This window comes from Meles meles, chromosome 1 (genome assembly GCF_922984935.1).
Source record: "Meles meles chromosome 1, mMelMel3.1 paternal haplotype, whole genome shotgun sequence".
In the NCBI taxonomy this organism is placed as follows: domain Eukaryota; kingdom Metazoa; phylum Chordata; class Mammalia; order Carnivora; family Mustelidae; genus Meles; species Meles meles.
Window position 1 is genome coordinate 163,507,739 of NC_060066.1, and position 22,683 is coordinate 163,530,421.

Sequence of the window (22,683 nt, forward strand, 5' to 3'; positions counted from 1 at the left end):
GGTGGCTCAGTCAGTTAAGCATCTAACTCGTAATTTTGGCTCAGGTCATGACTTAAGGGTCATGAGATCGAGCCCCACGTGAAGCCTGCTTAAGATTCTTTCTTGCCCTCTCCTTCTGCCCCTTCCCTCAGCACACACTCTTTTTCTCTAAAAGTAATCTTTCTGGGCTCAGTCATGGAGGGAGTGAGAATGAAATATCACCCCATACCTAGTAGAATGGCTATATCAAAAACTATACTGGGGGGGCGCCTGGGTGGCTCAGTGGATTAAGCCTCTGCATTCGGCTCAGGTCATGATCTCGGGGTCCTGGGATCGGGCCCCACATCGGGCTCTCTGCTCCACAGGGAGCCTGCTTCCTCCTCTCTCTCTGCCTGCCTCTCTGCCTACTTGTGATCTCTCTCTCTGTCAAATAAATAAATAAAATCTTTAAAAAAAAAAAAAAAAAACTATACTGGGGGCGCCTGGGTGGCTCAGTGGGTTAAGCCTCTGCCTTCGGCTCAGGTCATGATCTCAGGATCTCTGGGATCGAGCCCCGTATCGGGCTCTCTGCTTGGCAGGGAGCCTGCTTCCTCCCCTCTCTGGCTGCTGCTCTGCCTACTTGTAATCTCTCTCTCTCTCTATCTGTAAAAAAAAAGAAAAAAAAATTTAAAAAAACTATACTGGAATTAACATTATAAAACTTAACTAAAAAAAAAAAAAGACGGGATTAACAAGTATTGGTGAGGATGTGCAGAAAGGGGAACTTTTAGGCACTCCTGGTGGGAATGTAAATTGGTGCAGCCACTATGAACAAACGTAGAGGGGTTCCTCAAAAAATTAGAAATAGGACTACCATTCAATGTAGCAATTCCAGTTTGGGGTATTTACCTGAAGGAAACAAAAACACTAACTCAGAAGTGGTATCTGGTCCCCATGATCACTGCAGCATTATTTACAATAGCCAAAACATGAAAACAACCTAAGAGTCTATCAACGGATGAATGGATACAGAGAATCTCTCTCTCTCTCTCTCATGCACACACAGTGAGAGAGAGAGAGAGAGAGAGAGCACTTATCCAGCCATAAAAGGAGAAAATCTTGCAATTTGTGACAACACAGATGGAGCTTGAGACCGTTGTGGTCAATAAGTCAGATAGAGAAGAGAAAACAAATACCATATCTCATAGGTGGAATCCAAAAAAAATCTAAAAAAAACAAAGAAAAGAAAGCAAAGGAAACTACAGACACAGAACAGAAACTGGTTGTTGCCAGAGATGGTGGGGAGTGGGGTGGGTGAAATGGGTGAAGGTGGTTAGAAGGTACAAACTTCCATTAATAGACAAGTAAGTCCTGGGGATACAACGCACAGCATGGTAACTATAATAATACTGTGTTGTGTGTTTAGAAGTTGACACAAGAAGGATGCCTGGGTGGCTCAGTTGGTTAAGTGTCTGCCTTTGGCTCAGGTGATGATCCCAAGGTCCTGCTATCGAGCCCCACATTGCGCTCTCTGCTCAGTGGGGAGTCTGCTTCTCCCTCCCCCCTCTGCCCCCTCCCCTGCTCATGCTCTCTCTCACGCACTCTCTAATAAATAAAATCTTTAAAAAAAAAAAAAAGGTGCTACAAGAGTAGATCTTAAAAGTTCTCAGCATAAGAATTTGTAACCCTTGGGGCGCCTGGGTGGCTCAGTGGATTAAGCCGCTGCCTTCGGCTCAGGTCATGATCTCAGGGTCCTGGGATCGAGCCCCGCATCGGGCTCTCTGCTCTGCGGGGAGCCTGCTTCCTCCTCTCTCTCTGCCTGCCTCTCTGCCTACTTGTGATCTCTCTCTCTGTCAAATAAATAAATAAAATCTTTAAAAAAAAAAAAATTTATAACCCTGTGTGGTGATGGATGTTAAACTAGACTTCCTATAATAATCATTTCACAATATATGCAAATATTATGTTGTAGAGCTGAAACTAAAAAATGTTATATACCAACTATAGCTCAATTAAAAAAAAAAAAGAAATTCCACCCTAGATTAAGATTGCCTGCAACAAAATTGCATATGAACACCCTAATTCCTCCACTATGAAGCCTCTAATAATTTTCCTTGGCTGTATTTTTCATTTGAGCCCCTTGGTTGGTCTGGTGATCTTACCATGTGTTAGACTGTGACCACTAACACCTTCAGACCCTTGGCTTCAGGTATAAAGAACTCTTTTTCTTATTAGTGTTCTTCCTCTAACAAATGATCAGTCCATTAAACTAAATTTTGAAAAACTACTTGTTTGATAACCTGATCCATTTTTCAAAGACAACATGGAAAGAAATAATACCTAACTCTGGGATCTGGAAATCACACACTTTCAGTTCCCTTTCGGTGATTCCTCCTGCTGTATAGTAGTCCATATTTCCTGTCTTAGTATAAAGCAAATCAAAAACCTGAATTTTCCTCTTTCTATACTATCTCTATTCTCAGACGCCAGGGAAGAAATTTATTAGGTGCCTTCATGGAAAGACTTCCCAGGAGTGCTACACCATTCACAGAAAGAATCAAGTGAGAGGCAGGAGATCAGCAAAACACTTTGCCAAGTGGCACAGGGAAGATCAGTAAGAAGAGGAAAGGAAAATGGAAATGATTATTACCCATACAACAGGGGGAAAACAACATTTTTCTGATATGCACTATCAAACATATCTAATTGTTAGTGTAAGGACTGCTGGGTGCATTGGGAAGTGATGATAGTTGATTAAGATTTTGAAACAAAGCTCAGTGTTCTCAGAGAAATAAATCTGGATCAAACATCAGAAAAAAGGAAAACCACAAAAGACGGGTAGAGTATAAAGCAGGCAAACACTCTTCTTTCTAGTTCATATTTTCAGGATACAGACATCCATTCCTTCCTAGACTAACTATTGAGGGCACGGGGCTGTGTGCTAAGGGGCTACCTAAATAATCGAAGCTTGATGTGTGCCCTCCAAAAGCTCATATCCTAGGAGGAGGAGTAAGAAAAGTGCAAAACTTATTTCTAAAAGAACGCCGCCATGCCAAATGAGACATAGAGGTGAAGAGCTCAAGCTTCTCACAGAAGGGAAAATGAGAGAGGAGATTTTGAGAAAAATGGACAAAATCTGCATGGTGAGAAGGCACTTGGATGGAACTGGAGAGGATGTCAGATGTGGACATGAGGGGAGCGGGAATGGCTGTTCTGGCCGAGAGGGGCTGCCTGTGCAAAGGCAGGCGGCAGGAAGGCGCAGGCCTGGGAGGGCATGCAGTGGCTGAGTCATGGAAGAGAGTGGAGCAGAGAGGTTGGACTCGTCGTGGAGGGGCTGGAATGCCAGGCTAAGGATTTTAAGTGTAATAATAAATTTGATTTTGGAATCTGGGAAATGTAATAAGCAGCTCCATAAAAAATGGGGTAATGGAAGAGATAGGCAATAGATACATACATGTGGGCAAATACAGAGATTAGATGTGATTTAAAACTTTGGGTTAAAATTTTACATGGAATAAACAAGTGAGAAAGTGGTGTACTTTGAAAATCTGAAAATTAAAAAAAAATTCAATGGGCATTAATGCTTTGGAAAGACTAGAGAAAGACACTGAGTAGAAGAGAATGTCTACTATTCAAATGTCAATCAAATTAGCAAAATATCCCAATCATAATACATTTGGGAGAGAAACAGACAAAATTTAATAATGATGATATTCTACACCGTAACACTGACATCAGCCCTGTGTAGTAAACAGAAAAGGAATGATCTCCACTGAACAGATATGAAAACAAACGCTCAGATACTTTAGGTGACCTGGCTGAAATCACAAGGTTATTAAATGTTAGAGCCATGAATCCAACCCATTTGTTCTCACTCTGCTGTCCTTTTCATTAATCCCATCTACCTGATTTCTAAAAACACATTTTTGTACATATTTAGTCGGTATGAAGCTCATTCTGTAACTATGCAGTTGCTCTTTTATTTTTGGATTTAAAGACTCTTATTTTCTTCCTTTAATTAAAGCAAATATTTTTATCTTCATGTAAATGTAGACTAATTTCCTTTTAGTCCCATGTGGATTGCAGTTTCATTTTTGGACCGGCAAAGTTTAATACTTTCAGTGTGTCTTAAGCTCAATATTTAAGCTCACTTCCATAACAGAACTGAAGGCTGGTTTTAAAAGTCTGGTCATGGGGCGCCTGGGTGGCTCAGTGGGTTAAAGCCTCTGCCTTCGGCTTGGGTCATGATCTCAGGGTCCTGGGATCGAGTTCCACATCGGGCTTTCTGCTGGGCGGGGAGCCTGCTTCCCCCTCTCTCTCTGCCTGCCTCTCTGCCTACTTGTGATCTCTGTCAAATAAATAAATAAAGCCTTAAAAAAAAAAATGTCTGGGCAGAATTCACAGAACTGGGATTGTGACTAGTCCCCAGGGAGATTCCTTTGGGAGATTCATGCTGATAGCGGACTGGGTTCGGCTCCCTTACTGCTGGCCCAAGGTCATGCTAGTTATCGTTCCTGCTCTTCTGAAAGGACTGGAACACATGGTGTATAGTCCTTGAAATACAAAATCAAGTTGGTTTTTCAAAAATTCTGCCTCTCTTTAGGGCTCCTCAGCCTCACTTTTGCCGTTAGCCCTGTTTCAGCTTCTCCAAGTCTTACCTCATTCGTGGAGGTAGGTTAGACCGAGAGCCTAAAGTGAGCAACTGTACTAGTTCTTCTAGAATCTGTAGCAACCCTTTAATATTCCTTTCTCACGGCTTCAAGTCCGGCTTTTAGACTTTATACCTAGAGAAACATGAACTAATTCATCTTTTCTGCATTAACCCTAGTTCACTTCTAAAATTTTATTTAAATACAATTTTTCTCTTCTCCCCAGTTAAAGTTGTTTTTAAAACCAACGTTGCTGTTTTGTGACATTAAAGATACAGCTAACAATAGCTCTTCTTCATATATATGCATAGATGTTTTCAATTTTCACATTGATTTTTGCTTCTCAGCTACTTTTCCTCATGAACAATGTTAAATCTTAACTTTGAATTTAAGGACTGATCCTCTAAAAGTATTGCAGCACATTCCAAAAAATAAAAGTAAAATCTGACTGCCTCACGAGTTTCAGTGTGCCAACTTATACAAGTCCTCTATCTTAGGTTTATGTATGTTTAATTAGGACTCTTAGACACTTGGGTGGCAAAGTTGGTTAAATGACCAACTCTTGGTTTCAGCTTGAGTCATGATCTCAGAGTCGTGAGATCGAGCCCCATGTAGGGCTCTGTGCTCAGCGTAGAGCCTGCTTAAAACTCTCTCCCTCTGCCCCTCCCCTACCACTAATAAATCTTTTTTTTGAAGTACTCTTAAAATATCAAAATACAAAATTAAGATCCTTTGAAAAATTAGACTAACATGTGAGAGCAGCAATTCAAAGCTCTCCTTCAATTTAAGTATACCATACAATATTAATTTTTTAACACTTAAAAAAAGTTGGGGCGCCTGGGTGGCTCAGTGGGTTAAGCCTCTGCCTTCGCCCAGGTCATGATCTCAGGGTTCTGGGATTGAGCCCTGCATCGGGCTCTCTGCTCGGCAGGGAGCCTGCTTCTCCCTATCTCTCTGTCTGCCTCTCTGCCTACTTATGATCTCTCTCTCAAATAAATTAAAAAAAAAAAAAAACTGAGTTGGTTTATAGACAAAGATTTTAAAGTAATGAGGGTAACTAAATTCCAAATGGTTGTTTTAATTCCAGTTTTTAGCAAAAATCATTTTTATAGTATTTTCTAAATTACTGGCTAGGGTTAATATAACCTGTGGTTCCATAATTATTATTAAAGTAGATTTAGGCTTTTATTTTTTAAGATTTTATTTATTTACAGACTTAGGTTTTTAAAAACTATTTTATATAGTTGACGTTGGTTTGTCACCAGATTCTGATCTACCAGTCCACACACAAATCTTTTTGGCCCGTCTCCGCACCTTTTGACCACTAGGTGGCAGCATTAGGCTCTAGATGAAAGGAAGGAACCCGAAGCCTTTTTGTTCGTTTTTCAGTTTTGTTTCCTATTTCCTCATCACAGAGTCTTGTACACGTTCTGTGGTTGATTCTCTGAAACAGGCAACCGGCCTCTTTCAGGAAAAGACCCCTGGAACCAAGGGCAACACAAGAGTACAACAGACAGGTAGACAGTATTCCCCTAACGCATCATGAACCAGACAGCTAACCAGTTTGGCAAGTGTCAAATGAAAACCCTAAACCACAATTTAAACAACTGAAATAATTCCTATATTATTCTTTACATTATTACACTCATGACTATGTCAAACTGAAAAGCCGCCTAAGGGATTTGTGACCAATTTTACTAAAAGAGGGGAGGAGGGAAATGTCATTTTTTTTTTTTTAAGATTTTATTTATTTGACAGACACAGCAAGGGAGAACACTTGCAGGGGGGAGTGGGAGAGGGAGAAGCAGGCTTCCCGCTGAGCAGGGAGTCCAATGCGGGGCTCAATCCCAAAACTCTGGGATTATGACCTGAGCTGAAGGCAGACACTTAACGACTGAGCCACGCAGGTGCCCCGGGAAATGTCTTGTTTTTGATAGATTATAATAAAATATTAGGTGGAGGCATTTAATAAAAACTTAATTGGCTCAAAGTCTTTTCCCTTGAGGTGGACTTCTCCCAACCATCTGACATAGATGTACCTACTTACTGTTAATTGAGAACCTGACATTTCAAACTCCATTTATACATTCTAACTAACGGGATTATGGGGTGTCTGGCTGGCTCAGTGGGTGGAACGTACAACCCGATCTCAGGGATCTCAGGGTTGTGAGTTTGATCCCCACGCTGGGTGTAGAGATTACTTAAAATAAAATTTCAAAAAAAAAAAAAAAAAAACCCCACACATGCAAGCGTAGAGGATTATAGAGCCTACTATAATGCTACTATCATTGCTAAAGTGTTACTATAAATTTTTAACTTCATCTATTTTTTAAGTTTTCTCAATAAGAAAACATTTAAGAGATGCACTTTTTTTTTTTTAAGATTTTATTTATTTGACAGAGATCACAAGTAGGGAGAGAGGCAGGCAGAGAGAGAGAGGAGGAAGCAGGCTCCCCGCCAAGCAGAGAGCCCGACGCGGGACTCGATCCCAGGACCCTGGGACCACGACCCGAGCGAAAGGCAGAGGCTTTAACCCACTGAGCCACCCAGGCGCCCCAAGAGATGCACTTTTTGAGAAAATTAGTAACTATGGCTCAATGGCCATACTCTGTTGTTATAATCAACAAGAGAAATAGGATAGGTAACCCACATTCAATTGTTTTTTTTTTTTTTAAAGATTTTTATTTATTTATTTGACAGAGAGAGATCACAAGTAGGCAGAGAGGCAGGCAGAGAGAGAGGAGGAAGCAGGCTCCCCACGGAGCAGAGAGCCCGATGTGGGGCTCGATCCCAGGACCCTGAGATCATGACCTGAGCCGAAGGCAGCGACTTAATCCACTGAGCCACCCAGGCGCCCCTCAATTGTTTTTTAATTAGAACGAGATCTATAATTAATTTAACTTGTTTTCTTACCAAACTTTTATACATACTTTTAAGATCTCTAGAAGTCCAATGCGCTATCCATTGTGCTATGGAGCCACCCTCTTTTAAGATCTCTAAAACACTGAGTGAAAATGCTACCCTCTATTTAGTGCAGTCAGACTTTTTTTTTTTTTTAAGATTTTATTTATTTGAGAGAGAGACAGTGAGGGAGAGGATGAGAGGGGAGAAAGTCAGAGGGAGAAGCAGACTCTCCAAGGAGCAGGGAGCCTGATGTGGGACTCGATCCCAGGACTCTGGGATCATGACCTGAGCTGAAGGCAGTCACTTAACCAACTGAGCCACCCAGGCGCCCCAGACTTTTTTTTTTTTTTTTTTAATTCGAGTCCAACATTTGTGGATACTCACACGGGCTGCACAACCATCACCACAATCTAATTCCAGAGTATTTTCATCAGTCCAAAAAGATGCCTTGTACCTGTTAACAGTTACTCCCCAACTCCTACTTCCCTGACCCCCAGTAACTGTTCACGTTCTCTATGAACTGGTCTATTCTAGACATTTCATACAAACGGGATCATATAATACGTGCCTTTCATGCCTGGCTTATTTCACTTAGCATCATGATTTCAAGGTTCATCCATGTAGTGACAACGATTAGTATTCCATTCCTTCTACAGCAACAGAACGTTGCACCGTATGGCTATGCCTCAGTTTGTTTATTCACTCATCAACTGATTGACCTTTGGGTCCTTTCCCTTTTGGCTATGATTAAAAATGCTGCTATGAAAATTAAGGTCCAACTTTGTGTATAGACCTAGATTTTCAGTTCTCTTGGATATATACGTAGGAGTGAAATTCTCAGGTCATATGGTAACCGTGTATTTAACATTTTGAGGAGCTGCCAAATTTTTCCAAAGCAGCTGCACCCCTTTAATTCCCTCCCAGTAGTGTTATGAGGGTACCCATTTCTCCACACTGTTGCCAACGTTTGTTATGGTGCATTTTCTTCATTCTCTATTCTTTCTATTCTTCAGACTGGATGATCTCAACTGACCTATCTTCCAAACATGTTGATTCTTTCTTCTGCCTGTTCAAATCTGCTATGCTCTAGTAAATCATTTCAGCTACTGTACTTATTCAAATCCAGAACTTCCTCTTGGTCCTTCTCTAATAATTATTGCCAGTTTTATTGATGCTCTTCTTGAGGAGAGAATAGATGGATCTTCTTAATTGTGTCCGTTTTTGCTGATATCTATGGCTTGCATTTTTCCATTTAGGCCTGTGATACGCTGCAAATTAATTTTAGAGTATGGTCCGAGGCAAGAATCAGGCTTCATGTTTTCCAATATGGATGATCAGTGGTTCTAACAATATTTCTGTTCCTTGTTTATTTAATTCTTTTGGCATTTTGGTCAAAAATCAGTTTACCGGGGCACCTGGGTGGCTCAGTGGGTTAAAGCTTTTGCCTTTGGCTCAGGTCATGATCTCAGGGTCCTGGGATCGAGCCCTGCATTGGGCTCTCTGCTCAGTGGGGAGCCTGCTTCCCCCTCTCTCTCTGCCTGCCTCTCTGCCTACTTGAGATCTCAGTCTGTCAAATAAATAAATAAAATCTTTTAAAAAAATCAGTTTACCATTTATGTATGGGCCTATGCTAGGACTCTATTCTGTTCTAGTGATCTATTGTCTATCATTTTGTCCACACCGCACTGCGTGATTGTCATGACTTTATAGTATATCTTGAAGTCATATGGAGGAAGTCCTCAAGCTGTGCTCTTTCGTAAGATTTTAGCTCCTTTACATTTTAGTACAAACTTTAAAAATTTTCTATTTGAGAAAAAGGCTACTGAGTAACTGGTTGGGATAACAATCTATAGATCAGTTTAGAGGGAACCACGATATTACAAATATTAAGTCTTCCAATTCACTGACATGGACAGCTCTCCATTCATAGGCATTTTTCATTTCTCACAGCAATATCTTTAGTTTTCATTGTTCTTACAATTTTTCTGTTAATTTAGTGCTACGTATTTCATATTTGATGCTGTTGTAAATAAAAATTTTAAAAAATATTCTTTTCCAATTGTTTGCTGCTTGTACACAAAAACAATTGATTTTTGCATATTGCCCTCTATCTTGTGATTATGCAAAGTTTATTAGTTTAATGATTGCTTTTTAGGGGGATTTTTCATATAAACACTCAGACAGAGAAAGACATTTTTACTTTTCCTTCCCATTTTATGCCCTTTTTTAATTTTTGAGAGAGAGACAGAGACAGAGAGAGCAAACGAGCTTTGGAGAAGAGAGGCAGAGAGACAGAGAATCTTAAGCAGGTCCACACCCAGCGCAGAGCCCAACAGGAGCCCAGTGCAGGGAGGGACTCGATCTCACAGCCCTGAGATCATGACCCCAGCCAAAATCAAGAGTCAGATGCTTAACTGACCGAGTCACTCACGTGCCCTCTTATACCCTTTAAAAAAAAAAAAAAAAAAAACCCTACCTGCACTAAACCTCCCATAAAATGTTTGAAGAGGCATAGTCAAGCCTTATTCTGACAATCTCTTTGTTTCAATTGGAGCATGTATTCCATTTTTATTTAACTATTACCATCATTCAATTTAGATTTCTTACCTAGCTATTTGTTTTCTATTCATCTGTTTTTTTTTCCCCCCCTTTCCTGACATTTTTTGGCTTAATCAATGTTCTTAGAATTCCACTATAACTAAACTACTGACATTTCAGGTGTACTGTTTTGTATTTTTTTTTCTAAATAGTTGCTTTATGAATGACAATGTTTTCTATAACTTATCACAGATGACTCAGGGTTACTGTTCTACTTCATGTAAAATGTAATGTACAATTTTACCTAAAATGTACGTTTGAATAACCCCACAACTATACTTTCATTCACTTCAGACAGTCCTTTGTACTATTATCAAATATTTTGTATCGGGGCGTCTGGGTGGCTCAGGGGGTTAAGTCTCTGCCTTCGGCTCAGGTCATGATCTCAGGGTCCTGGGATCAAGCCCCCATCGGGCTCTCTGCTCAGCAAGGAGCCTGCTTCCCCCTCTCTCTCTCTCTGCCAGCCTCTCTGCCTCCTTGTGATCTCTCTGTGTCAAATAAATAAAATCTTTAAAAAAATACTTTGTATCTATGAACATTATAAACCCCACACTAAAAATCATAATTAACTTTTAAATAAATTAAGAGAAAATATATAGTATTTTATTTACCCCACAAATTTACCAGTTGTTTTAACACTGTAGCCTCTCAATGAGGAGCACTCTACTGGGTAGAGGACAAAGATACTATTAAATATCTTATAAGCACAGACAGAGAATTACAGAGCCCAGACAGCCAGTAGAGCCAAGGCTGAGGAACTCTACCTTAAGAATAATGCACATTATTTTTATCTGGTTACTTTCAAGATACCTTCCTTAGAACTTAGGTTTTCATCATATTAACTGACATGTCTAGGTAAAATATTTTTATTTATCCTGCTTTGCAGGGGTTGTGTCTGTGCCTGTTAGATCTGGAGGTTTTTTGAACCAAATTTAGGACATTTTTTTACTGTTATTTTTTTCAAATATTTCATGTGACATTATCTTTTCCCTCTCCTCCTGGGAGTGCAATTACCCATATTTTAGACTGCTTGGTATCATCCCTCAGGTCTTCAGGACGTGTTCATGGATTTTCATAGTCATTTCTGTTCTAAATACTGAATTATTTTTGTCTTCATGTTAATTGAAACTTTTTTTCCTGTTCTCTCCAATCTCTGCTAAGCCCATCCACCATTTTGTTTCTTTCCCTGATACGACACTTTTCAGTTGGAGTTTTCTTTTTTAGTTTATATTGCTTGCTGAAAATCCCTACTTGTTCATTATGACTTTATACTCCTTAGGTCCTTGAACAAATAATAGCTGCTTTAAATAAATCTTTGTCCACTAAGACCAACATCTGCATCATCTTGGAGTCAGTTTCTGTTTATTGTTTTTCTTCTTAATTGTGGGTCCTGTTTCTTCAATTATCTAGGAATTTCATATACTGATTAGAGATGATATATCATAAAGACCACAGATGTATAGCCTTCCTCTAAATATTGCTGATTTTTGTTGGAAGGAGGAGATAATTTTGCTGAATTCAAACTCAAACTTCTGTGCAGGGGAGGAACTGAATCCCGTCTCAGTTCATTAGGGACTTGGAATCTCCCTCATTAAAATGGCTCAGAGGTCAGACAAGTGTGTCTTGGCTGAGTTGGGGCTCCTTCCTAAGCAACCCCTTTTTTCAGAGAGTTCATTCTTACTTTTCAGCCTTCCTAAGGGTTCTCAACTCTGCTCTGACTCCAGCAGCCAACAAGAACCTGGACTACAGGTAGTGTTAGGCAAAATGATAAATCTCATCCATGGCAGTTTCCCTCTTTTAAGGACTAACTCTCCACTTCAGGTTCTGCCTGCTTTTGATCACACCCCAGGACGTTCAAACAGTTGTTTTTCTTTCATATTTAGTCCAGTTTTAATAATGGTTACCTACAGGGGGAACAATTTGATATAAGCAACTTTGCCAATATTGGATTACCAGTTAGGATTTTTAAATGTAACAGTTTTATTGGAAATAAAGATTATTATACCCCTCTACACCTTGATACATTCATCTCTCCTAATCCTTATGCACAGGGCTGACACAAAAGAAACAAAGGAACGGTTTCTACTAGATGAGACACTACTTCCATGCCTGAAGAAACTTCTCCATGGTATAATGAAAACAATGCAACCTTCGTTATCACAGAACTTGTTTGCCAACTGCATGAACTTACAAAGATGATTAAATTCTTTATGCTCTTCTACTTGTGTTATGGAGACAGTCTCACAGGCTTGTTAGAAAGGTTAAATGCTTACGTTGCAAAGCGTAATGGTAAAACCAAAACAAAACATGTCAGGTTCTTTTCTTTAGACCTCTTCCTCCATTCCAGCAGTGGAAATAGTAGGAATTTCTCAAACATGACTGCTCTTTTTCTAGTTACTTTATTTCATTAGTAACATCTAGTTAACTTCACTTCCTAAGGAGGAAAGAACGTAAGACTGAGAACAAATCTCACTTGATGAACACACACGAAGTAGAAGCAGGGACTGTCCAGGGGGATGGTAAATCCAGGGAAGACACGCACCTCCACAGTGTCTCTGGGACAGCAAGGGTAGAGGCAGGAGGAAGACTGGCAATGTAAAAGGGATCTTTATCACAGGATTTCTCCATGTGTACATAGAAAAGGATTTTTCTGTGGATATAAGTATACAATAAACCACAGTAATCTAATAAAACTGCTGAGAAAAACAGAACAAATTTCAAGAGTGAAATAAATGAAAAGGTAAGGAAAATATTAACTTAAAAAAATTAAATCGTACAGGTCAGATGGGCAGATGGCAGAGTGGGAGGACCCTAAGTTTGCCTTGTCACCTGGATACAAATAGATAACATCTCTATCAGTGTAAATAACCTAGGACATGACCTGAAGACTGGCAGAACTCCAAAACTAAAGGCAGGAAGAGGCCACAGTGAAGAAGGAGGAAGGGCGAAGACATGGTCTAGAGTGAAACGGACTGTGACTATCCTGGTTGGGAGGGAGCCAATGGTGCAGAGAAGGGCTGAAAACAGACTTTCACACTGGGGCGCTCACAAATGAGGAGGATGAATCTCCATAATATTTGCTTTTGAAATTCAGAAGGCCAAATTTTGTGAGTTCTTAAAATCATCAGGACTTAAGATCTGGAATTTTAAAAATCAGCAAGCTCAGCTCTTGGAGAGCCTCGATGGTGTTAAGGAGCAGAGCCCCCACCCTTAAAAACACAGGATGACAAAGAGTCCAAGCAGACACGGTGTAGAACCAGCAGTTTAAAAACGCTGGGGCAGACAGGAAGGACAGTGATTTTCTCATCTCAGCATGGCATGGAGAGATAGGGATCATGGGGAGACCCCTCCAGGAACAAAGGAGCTGGCAGTCATCATTCCCTCCCTGCTCCCAGCATAAACAACAGTTACCTGCAGGAACCAGAACAGTATAGACACTTCTTACCTAACTTGTTTACATCAATCCACGCCCCCCCCCCCCCATTCCCCACCCCAACCTTCAGTGGATCCCAATCATACATCCCTCACTCCTGGCACTGTGGGCTTCTCCCCCAGAAGACCAGGGAATGACTGAAGGAAAGAGAGGCTACGACTCAACAGCATAGCACATGCAACACACATAGAAGATACTCCCTAAAGCACCAGGTCATGGGCAACAGGGAACACTGCATTGTGGGCACTAAAGGATCTGTTCTTCATAAGGCTTTTATTGTTAAGAGCAAAAGTAGCTGACTTTCCTAACAGAGAGAAATAGGCAAAGTCAAACAAAATGAGAAGATAGAGAAAAATGTCCCAAATGAAAGAACAGGACCAAACCAAGCAAGAGACCAAAGCAAAACATATATAATGTGCCCGATAGAGAATATAAAGTAATAATCACAAGGATACTCCCTGGACTGGAGAAAAGAGGACATCAGTGAGACTCTTAGCACAGAGATTTAAAAAAAAAAAAGCCAATCAGGGACCGAGAACACAATAAATTAAATTAAAAATACATTTGATGGAATAAATAGGCTCTATGAAGCAGAGGAATGAATTAATGACATGGAACACGAGTAATGGAAAGTAACCAAACTGAGCAAAGGAGAGGAAAGAAAATTATGCAAATTGAGAACTGTCATCGGGAACTCAGTGATTTTTGTCAAGTGTAATAACATTTGTATTATAGGGATCTCAGAAGGAGAGAGAGATAAGGGGGCAGCCAACTTATTTGAAGAAATAATAGCTGAAAACTTCCCTAATCTGTGGAAGGAAACAGATACCTGGATTCAGGAGGCACAAAGAACTTCCCTCCAAAATTCAACCCAAGGAGATCCACACCAAGAAATAAAGTAAATAAAATGGCAAAAAGTAGCAATAAAGAAAAAGCTTTATAAGCAATAAGAGAAAATAAAACAGTTACATACAAGGGAAACTCCATAACATTATCAGGATTTTTCAATAGAAACTTTGTTGGACAGAAGAGAGTGATAGGATATATTTAAAGTGCTAAAAGAAAATAAAAGTGCAACCAAGAATACTCTCTCCAGCAAAGCCATCATTCTGAATAGAAGGAGAGTGAAGAGTTTCTCATACAAACAAAAACTAAAGGAGTTCATGACCATTAAACCAGTCCTATCAGAAATATTAAAGTTGAAAAACAAACTCTTTGAATGGAAAGGAAAACCACAGAGAGAGTATGAGGAGTAAAAAACCCAAAGCAGTAAAAATAAATATATCTGTAAAAATTGGTCAAGGGATTCCTAAAATAAAAGGATGTAAAATACAACATCATATACCTAAAATGTGGGGGGGGGGGGGGTCAGGTGTGGGGAGAGGAGTAAAGAATGGGTTTAAATTTAAGCGACCATCAACTTAATAGAAACTGCTATATGCAAAAGATACTATATGCAAACCTAATGGTAACCACAAATCAAAAACCAGTAATAGATATGCAAAAATAAAGAGAAAGAAATCCAAATGTATCTCTAAATAAAGCCAATAAACCAGGAGAGCAAGAGAAGAATTAGAGAAAACCTATTTTTTTTTAAATCACAAAACTAGTAACAAAATGGCAATAATTACATGTCTATCAATAGTACTTTGAATGTAAATGGACTAAATGCTCCAAACAAAAGACACAGGGTGTCAGAATGGATTAAAAAACAAGATCCAACTATACGCTGCCTACAAGAGACTCATTTCAGACCAAAAGACATCTACAGATTTAAAGTGAAGAGATGGAGAAACATTTATCATGCACAACAAAGTCAGGGTAACAGTGCTTATATCAGAAAAATAGACTTTAAAACAAAGACCGTAACAAGAGACAAAGAAGGACATTGTATAAGAATAAAGGGACGATCCAATAAGAGGATATGACGATTGTACGTATTTATGCACCCAACATGGGAGCACCCAAATACATAAAACTATTAATTACAAACATAAAGGGAACAACTGATAGTATACAATAATGGTAGGGGACCTTAACGCCCCATTTGCACTGATGGACAGACGATCCAAGCAGAAAATCAGTAAGGAAACAATTTGTTTTGAATGACTCAGTGGACCAGATGGATTTAACAGACATATTCAGAACATTCCATCCTAAAACAGCAGAATATACATTCTCTCAAGCACATATGGAACATTCTCCAGAACAGATCACATATTAGGCCACAAAACAAGTCTCAACAAATTCAAAAAACTGAAGGTATACCACGCATCTTTTCTGACCACAACACTATGAAATTAGAAATTAACCGCAAGAAATAATCTAGAAAGAGCACAAATACTTGGGAGGTTAAAATAACATGCTATTAAACAATGAATGGGTCAACCCAGAAATTAAAGAAAAATCAATAATTACATGAAAACAAACGAAAATGAAAATAGAATGTTTCAAAATCTTTGGGATACAGCAAAAGTGGTTCTAAGAAGAAAGTTTATAGCAACACAGCCCTACCTTAAGAAGCAAGAAAAATCACAAACAACCTTACATTATACCTAAAGAAGCTAGAAAAAGAACAAACCCAAATCCCAGCAAAAGGTAGGAGTAAAGATTAGAGCAAAAATAAATGATACAGAAAAAAAAAAAAAAAGCACAGATCAATGAAGTCAGGAGCTTTCAGAAGATCAATAAAATTGATAAACCCTTAGCAAGACCCATGAGAGCAAGAGAACCAAATAAACAAAATTACTAATGAAAGAGGAGAAATAACAACCAACACCACAGAAACACAAACAATTCTAAAAGAATATTATGAAAGCCTATATGTCAATAAATTGGGCAACTTAGGAGAAATGGATAAATTCCTAGAAACATATATTCTACTAAAACTAGGTTAGGGAAAAATAGAAAATCTGAACAGACCAGGTACTGGTAAGGAGATTGAATCAGTAACCAAAAAACTCCCAAAAAATAAAAGTCCAGGACCAGACAGCTTTACAGGTGAACTTTACTAAACATATTAATTTTTTTATTTTTATTTTTTTCACTAAACATTTGAAAAAGAGTTAATATTGATTCTTCCCAAACTAGTCCAAAAAATAGAAGAGGAAGGAAAACTTCTAGATCCTTTTTATGAGACCAATATCATCCTGATACCAAAATGAGATAGATACCACACACACAAAAAAAAAAATTAAAAGAGAGAATTACAGGCCAGTATCTCTCATGAATATAGATGCAAAAATCCTCAACAAAATGTTAGAAAACTGAATCCAATAAAATATATTTTAAAAATCATGTACCACAAGCAAGTGGAATTTATTCCCAGATGAAAGGGTGGTTCAATATTCATAATCACAGTGATATGTCACATCAGTAAAAGAAAGGATAAAAACCACATGATCATTTCAATAGATGCAGAAAAATCATTTGACAAAGTACAACATCCATTCATAATAAAAACTTCTCTGCAAAGAGAAGATTTGAAAACCCACAGCAAATATCATACTTAATGGGGAGAAACTAAGAGCTTTTCCATTAAGATCAAGAACAAGTATGTCCACCCTCATCAGTTTTATTCAACATAGAACTGCAAGCCCTCGCCACAGCATTAAGACAACATAAAGAAATAAAAGTCATCTAAATTGGTAAGGAAGAAGTAAAACCTTCACTATTTGCAGATGACATTTGCAGATGATATTATAGAATAATATATTATTCTATATATACTATATATAGAAAACATTAAAGATTCCACCAAAAAGCTACTAGAACTGATAAATTTAGTAAAGTTGCAGGATATAAAATCGTTGTACAGAAACTTGTTGGATTCCTATACATTAATAATGAAGCAGCAGAAACTGAAAACAAGAAAACAATCCTATTGGGGCACCTGGGTGGCTCAGTGGGTTAAAGCCTCTGCCTTCAGCTCAGGTCATGATCCCAGGGCCCTGGGATAGAGCCCCGCATTGGGCTCACTGCCTGGCAAGGAACCTGCTTCCTCCTCGCTCTCTGCCTGCCTCTCTGCCTACTTGTGATCTCTGTCTGTCAAATAAATAAATAAAATCTTTAAAAAACAATAAACAAAAAGAAAACAATCCTATTTACAATTGCACCAAGTACATTAAATATCTAGGAATAAACTTCACCAAAGAAAGACCTGAATTCTGAAAACTATAAAATAGTGATGAAAGAAACTCAAGACAATACAAAGAAATAGAAAGACATTCCATGCTCATAGACAGGAAGAGCCAAGACTATTAAAATGTCCATACTACCCAAACCAATCTACAGGTTTAATCAATCCCTCTTAAATACCAAGAGCACTTTTCACAAAACCAGAACAAATAATCCTAATTTTTTTAGGAACCACAAAGGTCCCCAAATAGTCAAAGCAGTCTTGAAAAAGAAAAACAAAACTGGAGGTATCATGATCTAGATTTCAAGTTATATTACAAAGTGGTAGTGATTAAAATAGTATGGTACTGGCATGAAAACAGATACACAGATCAATAGAATAGAACAGAAAGGAAATAAACCCACAACTAATCTTCAACAGAGGGGGAATATATATACAATGGGAAAAGACAGTCTCTTCAACAAATGGTGATGGGGAGAACCATAGCAACAGGCAAAAGAATGAAACTGGACCACTTTATTTCATCATACACAAAAATAAACTCAAAATGCATTAAAGATCTAAATGTGAGGTCTGAAACCATAAAAATCCTTTAAGAGAGCACAGGCAGTAATCTCTCTGACACTGGCCACATCAACAGTTCTAAATGTCTCCTGAGGCAAGAGAAATAAAAGCAAAAATAAATAACTAGGACTACACCAAAACAAAAAGCTTCTGCACAGCAAAGGAAGCAATCAACAAAACTAAAAGGCAACCTACTGAATGGGAGAAGATATTTACAAATGACATATCTGATAAAGGGTTAATCCAAAATACATAAAGAACTGATACAACTCAACACACAACAAAACCAAATAACCCATTTAGAAATGGGCAAAAGACATGAAAAGACATTTCTCCGAAGAAAACATACAGATGGATAACATACATGTGAAAAGATGTTCAACATCACTTATCATTAGGGAAATGCAAATTATAACTCCATGAGATATCACGTCCCACCTGTCACAATGGCTAAAACAAAAAAACACAAGAAACACCAAGTATTAGCAAGGATATGAAGAAAAATGAAGCCCTGTGCACTGTTGGTGGGAATGCAAACTGGTACAGCCAATCTGGAAAACAGTATGGAGATGCCTCAAAATGTGAAAATTAGAACTACTGTATAATCCAGGAGTTACACCACTGGGTATTTACCCCCCAAATACAAAAGCACTAAGTAAAGGGATACAAGTACCCTTACATCTATTGCAGCATTATTTATAATAGCCAAACTACAAAAGCAGCCCAAACTATGGAAGTGTCCATCAATAGATAAATAAAGAAGATGTGGTATATACACGCGATGGAGTATTATTCAGCCATAAAAAAGAACAAAATCTTGCCATTTGCAACAACATGGATAGAGCTAGACTGTATTAAGCTAAGCAACAGAAGTCAAAGAAAAACAAATGCCATATGATCTCACTCATTCCATATGTGGAATTTAAGAACCAAAACATATGAGCAAAGGGAAAAAGAGAGACAAATCAAGAAACAGACTCCTAACTATAAATAACAAACTGATGGTTACCAGAGAGGGAGGGGGACATGGGGGATGGGGAGTAAAGAGTATGCTTATCATGATAAAATAAAGTGATAAAAAATTAAAAAGCTATATAAAAAGTTAAATTACATATGTTTAAAAATTTTTTTTAAAGTTTATTGTGCTTCCTTCTATTTATGAAAGTAAATTTTGCTCCTCGTAAAGGAACAAAAAATTAGAATTATACAGGACTATAATTTATAAATTCTTAAAATTAACAATAGATTATGAAGTATTTACTATGTGTTTACATAGTGTTTACTTGAACTTTACTATTTGCATTGTATTTCTGGAATAAATGTGACATAACTTATGTACTTAGTATTAAAAATTATTGGCAATTTAGGCTCTTTCTAATTTACAGAACTATCAATTTACAAATTTTACAGAACTCTGATAATTTCCTTGGGTTTTGTCATCTGTAAATATAATTAGCATACAAATAATGTCAATTAATGTTCTCACTTTGATTTCCTAAAATGTGAATTAATAAAGGAAGAAAAATGGAGTCTTATGAAACAGATGAGGGAATGCTTTCCACGTTGTATTAATTCATGATTACTGTCGCTTGGATATAGGTCTGTTGGTACCTAACTACATCATCTTCCAACCTATATTTCTCCATCTTTTCCACAGGTATATGAGGCTTTATTACATATTATTCTAATATCCAGCTGCACCATTCTTACAGAATCTGTTTCACCTGTGTTTCTAGTAACCTATCATAAAAGCATAAGGAGGCATCGATTGTTCCAAGTGAATTCACACAGGTTTCCTGTTCTAAAGGTTATTAGAAAGAGATGAGGCCCACATCGGTGCTCCAAGGAAATCAAAGTAGAAGCACTTCTGCCGCATACAGGGCAGAGCTGAGAAGCAGCTGATGTGCTGAGAAATAAGAAAGAATCAGAACCGGGATAGTTCATTACAAGACTCCCAGGATTATACCACCATATACTGCTAACACGATATATACTCTCAGCTTAAGCCACTGAGAATAACCTGAAGGAGCAAAGACCAAAGTAAAATTGACCTATTTAAGTAATGGTACAATATACCTTTGGAATATAATATTTTTTATGTTAGTGGTTGGTTTAAATGTTAGCCTAACAGCGCCCGTCATTATGGTCATGTGTCTGTAATCAGTAATCAGTGGTGAAGAACAGGGGCATTTCCTTGAGTTCCTTAGTCAGGTGTACATTTGTATAAACCACACGTCAGCAGTTTTTCTGTAGAGAACCAGTAAATATTTAATAAATATTTCATCTTATGGGTCATATGGTCTCTGTTGCAGCTATTCAACTGGCATGTTAGCAACATAGACAATATGTAAATGAATGGACATGGCTGTATCCAGTAGAACTTTACTTATAAAACAGGCAGTGGGCTGGATGTGGTCTATAGTTCGTTGACCACTAGTGTAAACACCGAGAGGTAATTATCTAGCATAAATATCTAGGTAAATATCAATGTCTTGAATATGTCCTAAAATCCCAAATGAGCAAGGAATATTGTGTAGATGAGTGCAATTTTACTTTCCTATGATATCACGGGAATCACATTTTCATATTCAACGAACTCAATACACCGTTGAACCACTTTTTCTAGATATCATCAAAACTTGAGGATCACTTACCTGTGCATAATCACCAAAAGGTTGAGAATAAGAAATACACTTTTCTAATGTGTGTTGTGATTCATTTCCCTGAGAGATTGCATCCAGAATATTGTTTGCAATTCCAGTCTTCTGCAGAGTGGTTTTACTTGCAGGGGCTAAAGTCAAATTTCAATATTTTTAGCTAAAAGGTTTTTTTTGTTTTGTTTTGTTTTTTTAAAGTTGTTTTGTTATAAATTATAAACAAAGTACAAAACTCATTAATTCAACATGTACCCAAACAACACAGATTTTCATTTGCCTGCATATAGCTATAGTTCTTTTCCCTCAGGGGGAGGATATATAGTATATGATGTTGTCTTATTCATTTAAAGCAACTGAACGTGGAAGTTTGCCCACTGGATAAATAATTTTGATGGAAACATTTTTAAGATACATGTCTAATCTCTAAAAGAAGGCAAACAAAATGTAAACTAATCCTTCTTATTAACGCAATAGTTGTAACCATCAATTTTAGACCAGGTTAAAAAATGCAGTGGGTACAGGAGAAGCACATTAAATTTTTTTCTGGCTCTTTTAAAAAATTACAAATTAATGTCGAGGTACAAGAAGATACTTTATAAAATACAGAGCATATATATTATTTCATTTCTTTTAACTCTATTCTTTTTTCCCCAGAGGTAACAGTTTAGAATTTATTTTCCCAGATTTACTGTATGCATTTACACATTAAATATGTACACGTAAGAATATATAGTTTAAAAAAAAAGAATATACAGTTTTAAACAAACATTAATGGAATCATTTTAGGCACACATTGGCTTTTTCTACTTAATTTGCTTTAGAGATAATTTCGTATTAGTACATATAGCTCTCCCTCAACTATAACAAAAAGTTGTATCGTATTCCATTTTATGATGAACTATTTTTTTACTTAACCATTCTCCTATTGAGGAATATTAAGGCACTTTTCAGTTATACTGACAACCAACATTATCGTGAATATCCTAGTGCCAAGAACACACCACATTTGTGATTTTCTCTTAAAACTGTATTTAATAACTTACCTTAATTGAAGGCCTGAGAAAGTCATCCAAAAAAGTAAGTAAGAGTTCAACTTCTGCTTATTATCATTAACTCACAGTTTTGGGGGAATAGTTTGCAAATATTCTGGATATATGAGATATGTAGAGGTTTAAATCTCTATTTTAGAAATAAATTTAGAATACAAATGATTCTATATGTATTGTACAGCATTATAGTATTGCCAATAATTCCCTTGCCAGATTTTCAATTATGATTCAATAATTCAATAAGTTGATTATATTCTTAATAAAATATTACAAAAGATGTTTCCTTAAATAGTTAGAATACATTTTAAGTGTCTTAATTTTAGTTATTCTTTAATTTAAAGATGAGGTCATAATTTAGGCTTTCATGGCCAATAAGCATTATTTGCTTCCATTTAATTAGAGTAAGACTGATTATGGAAAGTATTTAATAAAACTCCAAAACATTAATACTGAGCTCTTACTTACATGATAAGCACACACTGGGCAACACACTTGCCAAGTTCAGGTATGGATTCTTACTGAGCCGTATTTCTTTTGGTGGTTCTCCCAATAGTGAAGTCTGATTCTTAGAGGCCGCCTATGTATCAAAAATAAAACAGTAGGTGTTTAATCAGTGGTACAGGAAAATATAAATGCAGAAAAAGTAGAGAAATACTTACTCTTCAGTAAATCTAGTCTAGTGTAGTAAAAATTTGTGGAACCTAATCTTTGAACATATGAAGTTATGGAGTAT

The 22,683-nt window shown here is 37.5% G+C and overlaps 1 protein-coding gene across 2 annotated transcripts in view; it reads right to left on the reverse strand.

Moving 5' to 3' along the window:
• Positions 1-22,683, reverse strand: part of RAVER2 (ribonucleoprotein, PTB binding 2) — an 86,950-nt gene that overhangs the window by 5,567 nt on the left and 58,700 nt on the right. For both annotated transcript variants that reach the window (XM_046000345.1, XM_046000336.1), the window contains exons 10-11: positions 22,416-22,527; positions 20,899-21,035 (exon numbers count right to left, since the gene is read on the reverse strand). In XM_046000345.1, the coding sequence (XP_045856301.1) occupies positions 20,899-21,035; positions 22,416-22,527 (249 nt within the window). The remainder of the gene's footprint in view (positions 1-20,898; positions 21,036-22,415; positions 22,528-22,683) is intronic.